This window comes from Dipteris shenzhenensis, chromosome 10 (assembly GCF_047967505.1).
Source record: "Dipteris shenzhenensis isolate YYH24624 ecotype China chromosome 10, Dip_SZ_1.0, whole genome shotgun sequence".
Taxonomy (NCBI): domain Eukaryota; kingdom Viridiplantae; phylum Streptophyta; class Polypodiopsida; order Gleicheniales; family Dipteridaceae; genus Dipteris; species Dipteris shenzhenensis.
The window spans coordinates 29,639,541-29,654,508 of NC_141605.1; the positions used below are offsets into that span (position 1 = coordinate 29,639,541).

The window sequence follows — 14,968 nt, forward strand, 5'->3', positions numbered from 1 at the left end:
CATGCTTGGAAGTTGTTCTTGTCAAGCTTTTTAATGACAATTTGAGAAAGAGCATCAGATGCCATTACAGAACACTGCAAAAATATTCTGTCACTGCAAAAATATTCTGTCACTACAAAAAATACAACTTCTGCCTCACAAGGGCAAATCTGCAAAATTGATGAAAGTCGTATTTGACCACACAATCACTTCCTAGTGATGATTATGCATCAACAGGCAATAAGAATGATTCTGTCACTCCCAATATCTCTGTGCATAGGCATATGATGCAATTTCTGTGGTAACTTTTCACTGACAACAGTGGTTGCATAGCAAAAACAGTGTACTTTCTTGAGTGCTTGCAGAAAACTTTTGCCACCAAGACGGGCCCCAAAATGGGCCCTCTCGCCACACAAAAACGAGCCCTCTCGCCGCACCATGTGAGAGTGCTCTCAACAGAAGCAAGAACGGAAGAAGGAGAGAGAGAGACAAAGAGCCACATAAGTTTTGGTGGGTGCAGAACCACCCTAATCTTCTTTTTCATTCATTTATATATGTGTTTGAGTATTGTACAGTGACATTTAACCCCCACAACCTCCCACTTAAAGGACAATGTGCCTTTAAGGGAGAACAACCAGTGAGCATACTATCCAATGCCCATCAATACATGACAATACTCAAACCGCTGACAAGCTCTATGCGCTTGTCCTCAAGTACCTCCCTGATGAAATGGTACCTGACCTCAATGTGTTTGGTCTTTGCATGAAAGACCGGATTCCGTGCTAGTTGAATAGCACTCATGGAATCACTATGCAATGTCGGTACACCTGTATGAATCCCCAAATCTCCCACTAGCCGATCAAGCCATATAGCCTCCTTGCAACCCTCTGTGGCTGCAACATACTCAGCCTCTGTGGTAGACAAAGCAACGCACTTCTGTGCACGAGACATCCACGACACTGCACCACCTGCAAAGGTGAACACATAACCAGAAGTGGATCTCCTACTATCCACATGCCCTGCATAGTCTGAATTTGTGTACCCAAGTACACGCATGTGCCTTTACCAAAGCAGATGCACATCTCCTTGGTACCCTTCATGTACCTCATGATGCACTTAACTACCTCCCAATGCCTCTTTCCTGGATTAGCCATATACTAGCTAACAACTCCCACTGCAAATGCAATGTCTGGTCTAGTAGCATACATAAGACTCCCAACTGCTGATGCATAAGGAACCTTGGCCATCATGGCCCTCTCCTCATCTGATTTGGGACTGTCTGTATGACTCAGTTTCACATATGGAGGCAATGGAGTATTCATTGCCTTCCCCCCCTCCATATTGAAACGTTGCAATACTTTTGTAACATACTCTTTTTGTGAAAGCCAAAGGAGTTTCCTACTCCGATCATGCGTGATGCGCATACCAAGAATATGACCTGCAAATCCCAAATCCTTCATATCAAAGGCCTCATGCAACTTGGCCTTTAATGCTTCTAGCTCATAAGTGTTCTTGCTAGCCAATAGCATATCATCCACATATAGTGCCAAGATTATCAGGCTATTATCCTTAGCCCTTTTAGTGTAGAGGCAGTGATCAATTTCACTCCTTCTAAAACCCTGGGACCGAATGAAAGCATCAAACTTCTGATACCATTCTCTAGGCGCTTGCTTAAGACCATAGAGACTCTTCTTCAGCTTGCAAACTAAATGCTCTTTGCCCTTTTCTTCAAATCCTTCCGGTTGCACCATGTAAATTTCCTCATGCAAATCCCCATGCAAGAAAGCTGTCTTGACATCCATTTGCATAAGCTTCATATCCTCTGATGCCACTAGTCCAAGCATGCATCTAAGTGTGGTCATCTTCACAACCGGAGAGAATATCTCATCAAATTCCACACCCTTCTCTTGCTTAAACCCTTTAGCAACCAAACGGGCCTTGTACCTAGGCACATCATCACCTGTGACCTTCATTTTGTAGACCCATTTACATGGCAATGCTTTCTTTCCATGTGGCAAAGAAACCAAGTCCCAAGTCTTATTCTTCATAAGTGAACTCATCTTTGATTGCATAGCATACTCCCACTTGCATTGATCCTCACGCATCATAGCCTCTCTATAGCAAGAAGGCTCCCCGCAATCAGTAAGCATCACATAGTCTACCCCTAGAACAAACCTATCAGGCGGTCTAGACACTCTAGATGATCTTCTCAAGGGCATTTAAGCTTGCTGTCCCACCTGCATATCAGCCACATTTGGCTCATCATTTCCATCAATAGATGATCCATCATCTACCCTTGATTGTATACCTGTGGGAGTACTTGGTTGTACCATTTCTTGCACATTTGGTGCATGGACAGCTTGTTGTCTATCAACATATGTAGGTGGATTCACATCTTGGAAAGTGATTCTCCTCATTTCCACATCCCTCATGGGTGCCTTATGCATCTTCTTCTCATGGAAGACCACATCATGGCTGCGTATGATCTTCTTTACTTCTGGATCCCAGAGCCGATAGGGGCCATCTCTCCACTTTCACCATAACCCAGAAAGATGCATTTCCTAGACTTAGGATCTAGCTTCTTTCGAAGCTCTTTTGGCACATGTGCATATGCCTCACACCCAAATATACGCAAATGAGAGTAAGAGGGCTTCTTGCCACTCCATGCCTCTTTAGGAATACCACCATCCAAACTCTTACTAGGTGATCTATTGATCACATGCACTGCAGTCTTCATTGCCTCAGCCCAAAAACCACCAGAAAGACTTGCATTGGAAAGCATGCATTGCAACCTTTCTTGAATGGTACGGTTCATCTTTTCTGTAACTGGATTTTGCTCTGGAGTACGAGGGGATGTGAGCTCCCTTTTAATCCCACGTGTATCACAGAAATGCTGAAAGTCATGAGAGAGATACTCCCCGCCATTGTCAGTCCGTAGGCATTTAAGCGTTCTACCTGACTGATTCTCAACCAAGGCCAGCCATTTTTGAAATACCTGGAACACATCACTCTTCCGAGCTATAGCATAAGCCCACACTTTCCTAGTTGCATCATCAATGAATGTCACATAGTATTCAGCCCCGCCTAATGACCGTGTAGGCATGGGACCACATACGTCTGAATGCACTAAATCAAGCCTTTCAAAGTCTTTCTTTCCCCTTCTTTTATGGGCTGATTTAGTCTGCTTCCCATAGAGACAATGCTCACAAAATTCAAAATCAGAGAAACTCAAATGCGGTACATAACCCAAACGGCATAAGAGTTTCATTCCATTTTGGCTCATGTGCCCCAACCTGCAATGCCACAAAGAAGTGCTTGGGTGCTCGGTTATTGCAACAACATGATCGAATACCCCTGATACATGTAAGGGATACAAAGTCCCACACTTGGCACCCCTGGCCAAAAGCATAGAGCCCTTTTGAATTTTCCAACTTTGAAAGCCAAAAGTGGTGTGAAAACCAGCATCATCTAGCTGACCCACTGAAATAAGACTCTTGGTCAGCTTAGGCACATGTCTCACATGTTTCAAAACAAATGCAGACCCATTTGCAAAAGAAAACTTTATGTCACCTGCTCCCACTATGTCACATGCATAGTCATTTCCAAGATGCACACAACCTGTCTTTCCACTGTCATAAGTGGAGAACCATTCCCTATCGGGAGTAACATGGAATGAAGCACCAGAATCCAAAATCCAATCCTGGGAATATGCATCATCTGAAGTGGTAAGCAACTCTGCAGATAAACTAGACATGAAGAGAACATCATTGTCACTATCACGTGTGACTGCATTGATCTCCTCGATCTTCACTTTTCCTTTGTCCTCCCTTGGACTCTCTTCCTTTTGATTTGCACCCCAATTTGCATTCTTTTTCTTATCCTTTTGCTCTCTTTTCAGCTTGTAGCAATCCTTTTTCATATGGCCCTTCTTGCCACAATGGTAACACTCAATGTTTCGTGCCTTGGATTTGCTACGAGACTTCCCTCTTTCTTGGGACTTCCCCCTGAACTGTGATCTGCCCCTTTGCACATTTAAGGCTGCATCCTGCTTGTTGCCATCCATAGACTTCCGTCTAATCTCCTCGGCCAACAAGCTACCCACAACATAATCAAATTTCAGTACTCCACCAGGTGCAGAGTTACTGACAGCTGTACGGAAGGTATCCCATGAGGATGGCAATGAACATAAGAGAAATATTGCCTTAGTCTCCGCATCAAAATTCATCTTCTGAGCCTAAAGCTGGCTGAAAATAATATTGAATTCATTCAAGTGAGAAGCAATGGAGACCCCTTCCTTCATCTACAGCTCAAACAACCTCTTCATGAGGTAAACTTTATTAGAGGCAATTTCCTTCTCATAAGTGGCACACAGTTTCTTCCACAAATCTTCCGTAGTCTGCTCATTTACTACTGTGAAATAAACTGACTCTGCATGATGAAGTCTAATAGTAGACTTTGCTAATGCATCCAACTCATTCCAATCATCCTCAGACATATTTGTAGGCTTAGCTTCAATCCCTGCCAAGGGTTTAATCTACTTCTTTTGAATAAGCACATCCCTTATTTGTTCTTTCCACAAAGAAAAGTTTGTCCCATCAAACTTTTTAATGCTGAAAAACTCCTTTTCAGACGTGGAAGAGGATGCCATGATGCAAATGAAACAAAATCCCAAATGTTAGTGCCTGCAAGAGAGAATCACACCAAATACCAGGTGCACCCAAATGTGTATGCCACAATAGTGTGAAATATCACCAAAACTCAAAGCTCAAAGCATCAAAAGATGCATCTGACTCATGTGCATATACTATGCATCCATATGAGCAAATCTGGCCCAAAAGAAAATGCCAATAAGTGCCAAATGACTCAAGCATAAACACCGTCCACTGGCATATGCATCAATTATATCTCATCCAAGAGAGCATAGCACTATCAGTGCATCACTAACAATGTGTCAAAGCTGTCCCTCAGCATAAAATAGCATCCATGTGCAAAGCGTCCATAAAAAATAGCATCCCACAAGGCAATTTGGGCCTATCAGCGCATCCAACAAGGACCGCAATGCATCCAAATGGCCTATAAATCATCCACTGCAACCCAATGCATACCACGAATGAGCGCACACTGCTCAAACTGCAACCAGAGTGATTTGCATAAGGTATGCTCAAGAAATCATAGTCCCACGGTAATGAGCGCTACTGAAAATAGAACCTGAGATGCCTCAAAACATGGGCGCCATTGCATAATCAGAATCAGCAAGAAAATCTGCAAATATCTCTCTTCTGCCAGATCTCCAAAATCCCAACCGATGAGTGAGAAATGGGAGTCAACACTTATCCACTGCCATGTGGCATAAATCTAAGGTTTCAAAACCTTAGTATGAAAAATGCATAACAGAGAGACGAAATCGAATACACAGAGATCTATAACTCTGAAAATCCTCCACCGAATTAAACAAGAACTGACAGGTAGGGGTTTTTGGGCATTCGGAACGCAATGGGATAGACGGTTTTGGAAACCGTGGTCTCAATCACTAGGTCCAATACACGGACTGAAAAAAGTTTTTGGAAACAGAGCTGTTTGTAAACTCCACTGGAGTGCGAATGATGAGCAACATAGAAGTTTTAGGACCTCTTGAGTCCACCGAAACTAACAGATCTGCAAATGGTTGCTCCAAACTTGAGTTCCAACACCCAGGCAAAAAACGCAGGAACTGACACACTGACTCAGAAATCCAATGAAATGATCCCAGATTCAGGAATGAAGGTGTTTCCAGGCTCCTGAAGTAATGTGGACGCCAAAAGCAAGCAATAGTTGCCTCTACAAGTCAATACGGAGTCTCTGTCATTGAACGGAACAGGAAAAAGCTCAAAAAACGACTTTTTCTTTGAAACCACTTAACAGGCTCTCAAAACCACTTCGTAAAGCCAAAGTGACTTTTCCAAAGGTTCCTCCAAGGTCTCTGCACACTCGGATGCAAGTAAAGTCACCCACAAAGCTTCCCACAGAGCTCTTCTTCCTCCCACAGAGCTGCTGAGCTTCAAACATTCACGCACGCTCAGCTAGATCACCCGGACTCTGATACAAGTTGAGAGTGCTCTCAACGGAAGCAAGAACGGAAGAAGGAGAGAGAGAGACAAAGAGCCACACAAGTTTTGGTGGGTGCAGAACCACCCTAATCTTCTTTTTCATTCATTTATATATGTGTTTGAGTATTGTACATAACTGGGGTAAAGGCACAGTGACCTTTAACCCCCACACCATGAAGGGCGTCCCAATCTAAGACAGTGCACTCATGCACTTTGTGGCTGTGCTACTTGTAGAGATTTGCTCCCAAACTCAAAAAAGGACAGCAACATTGATCCTTTTACCAAGACACTGCGAACTTGGTTTGCTTTCTTGAGCTCCTTACCACGAACCGAGCTCTGATACCATGTAAAAAGAGTGGGAGAGAAGTAAGGAGCCTCACTTGCAGCTTTTTTACATACACAATGGGGGAATATACACAAAGGTGGAGGCTGAAAACAATTTTCCTCTTCTTAGTTGTGAAAGCCAAAAGAACTCTCTAAGTACAAAAGGAATAGGTGAACCCTATATGTGGGTCTCAAACCAAACTCAACTAACCTAGGTGGCATACTAATTGAGCCACTAACTAGAATACATAAAGATAGCTATCATCCAGCTATTATTCATGGGCCTGCTAGGCACAGTCAGTCCATGTGACCCCCTGACTGCCACATCATCATTGAGCACATTTGTACTCCTTTTGCCCCTCCACCTAGATCAAGTCGTATCTCTTGGTCCAGGAAGAATTTGAGGGCACTCCAAAAAGAAAAGTTCCTCGATTTTTCGTGCTCTACGTGCTCGTCACATCACATGCACATTTTGGGGCAATTATCACTCACTTTTGAGCCTCACTGACAAATCCACTTTCTACATGCACATCTGCCTCTACATCGATGCATCTGACCCAGCACTTAAAAAGAACAAAAGAAAAGAAATTATTTGCTATTCTTTCATCGATCGATGGTTGGTATAGATCTAAATTAGAGTAGACTAGATCACGATAGAGGGGAAACTTTAAATCTCCCTAAGTTGCCTATCTAATCCATGCCCAAAATTCCCGAGTAGCACTTACTCAGAGTCAATCCATATGCTCACATATAGTTTCACATCATCACATTACTTGAAACTTGATGTTCATCAGTTCAGTGAGCAGACTTCAAAGTGTTCAGAGGCATTGCTGATTGTTCAGTGGGCAGATAGCACATGATTTGATTTCACACACACATGCCACCATTGTAAAGCCTACTTGGCTATTTCATGGCATTGTGCACATCATTTTAGCCTGGTAAAGCCTCTTGGCTATTTTGGCATCATTTGCCATAGGTCGGATTTTATCAATTGCAGTTCTATCTTCACTGACAGTTCAGATTTCACTTGCATTAGTCAGTGTTTTGTAGTTGATTCAGACAGCGATTATCACAGCACTTTGAGTACATTTCTTGCACCATGTCTATGACTAGCAACCTCAATCTGGAGGCATCTGCTAAGCTAGACAACTCCAATTACCGCACATGGAAATATCGAATGGAGACCATTCTTGTACTTTAGGACAAATGTGAGTATGTCGATGGATCTACACCTAGACCATTGGATGATCCAGCCACTAGTAGCTCTACTCCACCTATTGTCATAGCACCAGCAGTGGGATCTATAGCTACACAAATAGTTTCCGCACCTGTAGCAGATCCTGCCATTGCCCAAGCTTAGGAAAAATGGGATAAGAAAGACAAGTACACATATCATCTGCAGAATGTGCAAGATGTCATGCTAGGACAGCTCAACATAGTTAAGACATCAAAAGAAGCATGGGATATGTTCGCAGCTCTCTACGAGTCCAAGATCACTTCTAGGATTCTCATACTGAGAAACTAGATCGACCAGAGTTTTTGCAATAGAAGCGAAATCTATCATGCTTATGTACTCTGGATAAAAGACTACAACAATCAACTTGCAGCAACAGGAGAGACTATGAATCCCACAGAAATGGTTCAAGTCATCTTGAATGGACTAGGAGAGGGATATGGGAATCTAGTCTAGAGTATTGCCATCCAATGACAAATTCCGACACTGGAAGAACTCCAGTCAGTCCTACTTGGTGAAGAACTCAGGACGCAAGCCATTCAAGCACGAAAAGGTCATTCTAATGATGAGGCATTCATAGTTTCAAATAGAAGCAGAGGTAGAGGCAAAGGTAGATCATTCCAGAAAAGTGGTCATCATCAGCAACAGAATCATCAACAAATTCAAAATTAGCATCAGCATCATCCTCATCAACATCCGCATCAGCAAAGAGAAAATCATTCCAACCGAGGAAGATTCCAAGGACGAGGGAATGCGTCCACCAACATGTCAAACATCCAGTGCAACTACTGTCACAAGTTTGGACACTATGAAAGAGATTGCTAGAAAAAGCAGTACAACCAAGGCGGTCAATCCAGCAGTAATCGAGGGAATTTCTGCAGCAAAGGAAATCATCATGGTGGACATTCTAGTCACAATCATTTTGCAAATTAACATGGGAATATGTTTCTTGCAAATGAGGAAATGCAACAAATTGATATAGTGTACCCAGACATTGATTTTAATCCAAAAGAGGATTTCAGCTATCAAGTCGACCAAGCAGAATAGGATCCTTGGTATATCGACAGCGGTGCATCATCTCACATGACAAATCATTAGGTATGGTTCACATAGATGAAACCATTAGAAGGTCAAAAAAATGTCATTTACACAATAGATGATACACCGAATCCAGTTCAAGGACAGGTGTTATCCCTATGAACAATTTTACTGGTACGAAAGGATTGGTGAAAGATGTACTCTATGTTCCGAAGCTCAATAAGAACCTCGTGTTAGTAGGTCAAATAATAGAACACAACTATCAAGTCATCTTTGATGGAGATGAATGAGAGTGCTCTCAACGGAAGCAAGAACGGAAGAAGGAGAGAGAGAGACAGAGAGCCACAAAAGTTGAGGTAGTCGATAGAGCGAGCAAGAAAAAGCGAGCGGGCCCAAAAAAGCGAGCGATCTTTTCCACAATCCCTTATAGAGGTAGCCAACATAGCTTTGTGAAATCCACTATTTGGGAAGAATCTCCAAAATGAAACTTAACCTACTTTCCATATTTGGGAGAGTAAAGCAAGTTGATAATATATTATAATTATCTTGATAATGTAACTTGGACTTGGTAGCACAGGAGAGACTAAAGCAACTAAGACTTTTCCAACAACTCAATTCTCATATACTTTAGTGAGTCTATTGACGATGACTTGCACAATTTATTGATATTTCATAGTCCCTCATATGGCTGCAAGTTGTATATTCATGCCTATGAGTCTCACTATATATGCATGTCAAAAGCTTTTATTGATTTGCTTTCTCTTCATCAAGATCCTAGGTATTCATTTGCCTCATATAAAGTTGCAAACATATCTCACACCTTTTTTAATGTTTTCATTGTATTTAACTATCCAAGCACAACATCTTGTACATTTTGCATTCTCAAATGGTAATTGTATTTGTCCTTCCTATCCCATTTAAATTGTGCATGTGAAATATATTGTGTCTATGAAATACATGTTTCTTGAAGTTGACATGATTTGGGTGTCAAATGACCTGTGTACAAACCTGAGGTCAAAAAGTGATGTTTTGGACTAATAGTACAAGAAAAGATACAAAATTGATTAGAATTATCTCAATAATGTAACTTCCAATATGTGTCATTAGTAATCAAAAGAAAGTGGAGTGTCACTTCAAAACGTGGGGTTGCATCACATACACAACAATTCTTCTGCATTCAAAATGGGTTTTATTTTCCTACAATCAAAACATCCACATTGCTTGAAATTATACTTAATAACATTAATACCACTTCACCCATATGTGGGAGAACCCAAGTATCATTTGAAAGCATAGGATTGCATAATACATAGAGAAATATTACCACATTACTGTTAGCTCACCCCAAAGAGCAATATTACCATATTCAAAATGGGACTTCTTCTCACAAGTATCACCAAGCTCTCATCAAAATGGTCTTTTAAATCATATTCTACTCCTCTTGACACTCATCATCAACAAAGTAAATGTGAGCTCGTGGCCTATCTGAATGCCTCTCATCATATCTTCTTTCAGTTGACATGAATCTTGCCATTTCTTCTGCATAGCATGGTAACAAACTACAATCAAACATACATTTGAAACCATAGTAAGTCAAAACGTCAAAGACACAATAACAACAATCCAAAAATATCCAAATGTCATCAAAGAAAGATCTAAGTTCAGTACCATACTAATCATCATATGGATTTGTGATGGGATCCACTCTATCTTCATCCCCATCGCCATCATGCTCTGACCTCACCCGTTTCCCGAAATGGTCTGCTACAAGTGGCTCAACAATGGTAGCCATAATACTGCTATCTGAATCAAAAGAAAAACAAGGTCTACCAGTAGCCTGACAAGCACGCATGAGAGGAGCTGTGCCACAACCCATCTCTAAAACCAATCCTCCTGGAACACATAAGAGAGACAAAAGGCACCCAACAAAGTAGCAACATCGCTCAAGTCCACCTCGAGCCATCTGAGAAGACATAGGCACTATTGTCCTCTCACTGAGAGGCACATAGTGAGTCCATAAATCAGATAGCGGATCAATGGAAAGGTTTTGAAATAGTGGAACACTCTCTTCCAAATAAATTGATGGAGTCTTCTTAGCTCTACGTACTAGAGCCAACATAGATGATTGCATCTGTGAATCATGCATAGAGAACCACATACCAAAGAATGACCTTAGCCAACAAGTATCATAGCATGAAAGACTACATGTGACCACACATATGGAACACAAATGAAATATATGATTTTACCATCAAAACCCAGCATGCATACTACATGTAACATGGCATCTATCAATCCCACATAAAGAAACACATTAAAAAGTTCATGAATGTAGCATTACAACACACCATGCATGGAATTGTAGCATACCTTAAGAGTTATACCATGGTATTTACAGTATCCATGTGGAAGCTTATCATGAATGACTACACGTCTGACAACTTCCAAGCCTTGAACAAATGCAAAGCGCTCCATCCACGAAATACAGTGTCCTACAATCAAATGACACTATCTCATACAAGAAAAATGAGAATAGAGGACATATAACAACAATAGTGCTAGATTTTAAACCTTACCTGCCATAGGATATATAACTGCCAGCCAACCACTATCTGATAATGAAGCTGCTGCAACAGCAAGCCCATAACGCACATGGTCCTCTAATAAGAGGTTCCAAACTGGGATGGGTTCTCTCTCATCAAGTGGAAATCCAGTGGGAAAGTCAACCAATATAAAATCCGCAGCCCACTTAATCTTCTTACCCAACCGCATGTAGTCTCGATCAGGGCTAACTACATTCATGAAAAACTCATGCAAAATAGTATACTTTTCATTTTTCTTGGACTGTGAAAAGTCCATGCCCATGGTTATGTAATCACCCACCATACAAGCATATAATGGAGTGATACCTCGAGTCGATAGACTATCCGGTGACTGTGCCTTATGAAATACATAATGTTGTACTAACTTTGTGATAGATTGTGATCCTACATGGAAAATTTATATCAAACACAACCAAAGGAAATTTTGAAACACCGATAGCAAGAACAAAAATAAACTAGAACCTTACTTGCATGCTCCATTTGATCCTTATCTTGCCTTAGTGGACTAGATGGCTCCTCATCTAAATGGATAGGAAAGAATAACATTAGTATACTATTCCAAACCCTCATCACAAACAACATTAGAAACTCAACATGTATGTATATTTCTTACCTTTCTTTTGAGCTTGTTCTTGTTTTTGTGCTTGTGTTTTTGTTTTTCTAGAGCTTCCGCCCATTTTATCCTTACTTTCTTCAATGTCCTTAGATGAGGCATATTTCTTGTGAAAGTCTCTCTCACGCACCAAGACTTGTCCCTTGGGGAAGTCTATCCACCAAGGACAATTTGCAAGTTCCCATTGAGAGTGATTGTGCATGCCATGAGGATACATACAAGCAGCATGACCAATTTCCACCCAACTCTTGCACAAATTTGGAATCTCTAAGATCTTTCTCTCTCTTGCCAAATGAGCAAGATACCTACAAATCAACAATCACTAATTATTTGGACCTCCTATATAAAGAAAGGTTCACAAAAAAATTGAGACAAATAAAAATGATTGTCAAGTTCAATGTTGTTATAAGCTTCACAAAACAAATAGAAAAGCACCATCATTAAAACTAAAAGGGACCAACCTGTAGACAACCCTGTGAGCGGCCATGTCCAACTCAGAGAGACCATCTGCTTTCTTTCCTCCCTTACTCTCAATCTTTGAATCCTTTGATCGTAGAGCTAAGAACAAATGCTTTCTTCCTTCTAATTTTATGTCCTCCATGTATTGTTGCATTGTGTAATCTTTTGGTGTCTCTAAAGGAACGCCCATCGTTGTTACAACCCTCAAGTCATCAAGAACTTTCAAAGCCTGGGTCTCTACTTTCTCAAGAAATATCTCTCTATTAATCCATCTACACAAGTGAAAAACAAAGTATTCACACAATTAAGACTTATGGCACTTCTATAATACATACAAACACTGCAAAATAAGTTTATTTATGAAAGGAACAACTCACCCTCTATACTCCACATCCCCCACAGGCATGAAATACATATCCCTCATTGGTTTGGTAGCCTCCAACAAGGAAAGAAAAATGATTTTTTTCTCCAATCTCAAATCAGACTTTGCTATGAGTTGTAGCTTCTCCAAAGTTACACAAGAGTCCAGACCATCAAATTGCAAGGCAAATAACTTTTCCAACCAGGCCTCACCCAAGCCTGGATCTATGCAATTCAAAACCTATCCAAGCATTGCATGTTAGATGCATAAAATGATTAAAAAATGTAACAACAAGAAGAATTAAACTCTCACCTTTCCCATCCTGTCAGCAATTCTCTTTTGAATCAGGACACGTTGCTTTCCTTCAACTTCTGTTCTTTGGTCTATAGGCATCTTTGTGGATATCTTATCAATTGCTTTTTTAAGCTCTGTATTGTACTCAACCTACACAAAAGATTTCCTTTTATAGAAAGAAAAGGAATGAAAGAGAATAAGCACCAAGAGAAGTGTAGCATTAAACCTGAAAGACCAATCTTGCAAGATAGCCTCTTGTCAATGGAAACCAGGGTCTTTTTCCTTTATTCTCATGAGCCCTCCAGTTCTCTATGGATTTCACTTCATTAGGAGACAATGATTTCATAAATATCGTAGGATCACACTCACAAATGTTGTGTGCATTTATAAGTGTGTCTCGGAGGCTAGGGTTGACGATGGCATGCTCATTCATACTACAAGATACATCAAAAGATTAGTTCGTTTGTACAAAATAAAAATAATGAAGATAAAGAATTATATAAGACAAAATAATGGAAGAAAAAAAGGTATCAAAGTACTTACGAATTCATGCGCTGTAGGCCAGCCAATAGAGCAATCTCACTTATTTTTCTAGGATCAATTATTGTGCAAACCACTCTTATGTGTCGTTTTTTGTTTGTAGGAAAGATATCCTTTATAACACTCATCCAAGCAGTAGTCCTATGATTTCCCTCCCAAACAAAAAACATCCTTCTTGACATAAATTTAAATTCATGACTTGATAGCAAGTCATTCTCAAACTCTTCATCAACATCTCTCCAAGTGGGAGACCACCTCTCCATCATATCATCTGTCACTACTACCTCCTCTCCATCACTTTTGCAAACGGACACTATGAAAGATCCTTTCTCTGGAAGGTAGCCCTCCACTTGGAATGCACTTTTTAATGAAGACACATCATCACGCAGTCCTCGTACTCGTGCATAGGGGATCAATCTACATAATGGAATGCGAGGACAATGATCTGAATCAAGCATCCTGCATTTTCCAATCACATCACCTCCTCCTTCCACTTGCACTTCAGTGTCATCCAATTCAACCTCCTCCAATCTTGGTCCTTCATCTTTTGGAGCAGAGGATGTATCAGGCTCAGAAACAGGCTCAGAACCTGCTGCACTCCCTGGTTCTTCTGTCCCACCTACTGATGATTGGGCAGGGGGATCTATTTTCTTTCCTCTTGCTAACTTTGGAGGCAGAGCCTCTTGAGGCTTTTTACCTTTCCTTCCTGTCATCCTGAAATGAGTATAGCAAACTATAGAAAAAATCTCTTGTTCACGGCACATGTTATTCTTCTCCAAAACATTCTATGAAGATCAAGAGTTCAATGTGAGCACAACTGTTAAATTTTTTAAACACTAACCAGATACATGTTTACACTATCATTTTGAACACATGCATTTAGGGTCTAGTTTATCTTAGAGCCAACAGTCAAACTCCTATACTATTTTAGATACATAGAGCTAACAGTCAAACTAATATACTATTATTGATACATAGAGCTAACATTCAAACTCCTATACATAGATGTGTATAAAGGAATATCTAAACATATTTATTTATCTTTATACACATGTCTTTATTTATCTTTAAACACATCTGTTTTCACATATTTATGCATATGTATGCATATCCTTTTCTATGTACAAATAAAAAACACATGTAAATAGTTTTACGTATGCATGTATAAACTTATCTATGTATGAATTTATATCTGCATATATATACATAACCTCTCAAACTCTCAACCCCATATAGCACTCATTTGCTAATGGAAGAGACTACATCTTCCATGCATATGTTTACATTTACAACAGACTTTCATATATACATCTTGACATTTTCATACATGACATATGGACACAAATAAATATACAATAAATGTATAACACACAAACATGTATATGAATACTTAAGCATGTCTATTTATATACATGTATTGTGTAATACATGTATATG

The 14,968-nt window shown here is 40.3% G+C and overlaps 1 protein-coding gene across 1 annotated transcript; it reads right to left on the reverse strand.

The window, feature by feature from the left end:
- Positions 1-10,333: 10,333 nt before the first annotated feature.
- LOC147897666 (uncharacterized) lies at positions 10,334-14,244 on the reverse strand. Its single transcript, XM_087380087.1, has 4 exons — positions 14,013-14,244; positions 11,032-11,111; positions 10,615-10,792; positions 10,334-10,464 (listed from the first exon to the last, which is right to left on the reverse strand). Exons 1-4 carry the CDS (start codon positions 14,242-14,244, stop codon positions 10,334-10,336), a joined length of 621 nt encoding a protein of 206 aa, XP_087236213.1.
- Positions 14,245-14,968: the final 724 nt, after the last annotated feature.

Coding starts and splice junctions, on each gene's coding strand:
- LOC147897666 (XM_087380087.1), bottom strand. CDS start 14,244: ATGACAGGAAGGAAAGGTAAAAAGCCTCAAGAGGCTCTGCCTCCAAAG. Junction 11,112..14,012: donor AGTGCAAGTGGAAGGAGGAG/GTGATGTGATTG, acceptor CATTTGTTCAAG/GCTTGGAAGTTGTCAGACGT. Junction 10,793..11,031: donor ACCATGGTATAACTCTTAAG/GTATGCTACAAT, acceptor CATGATTCACAG/ATGCAATCATCTATGTTGGC.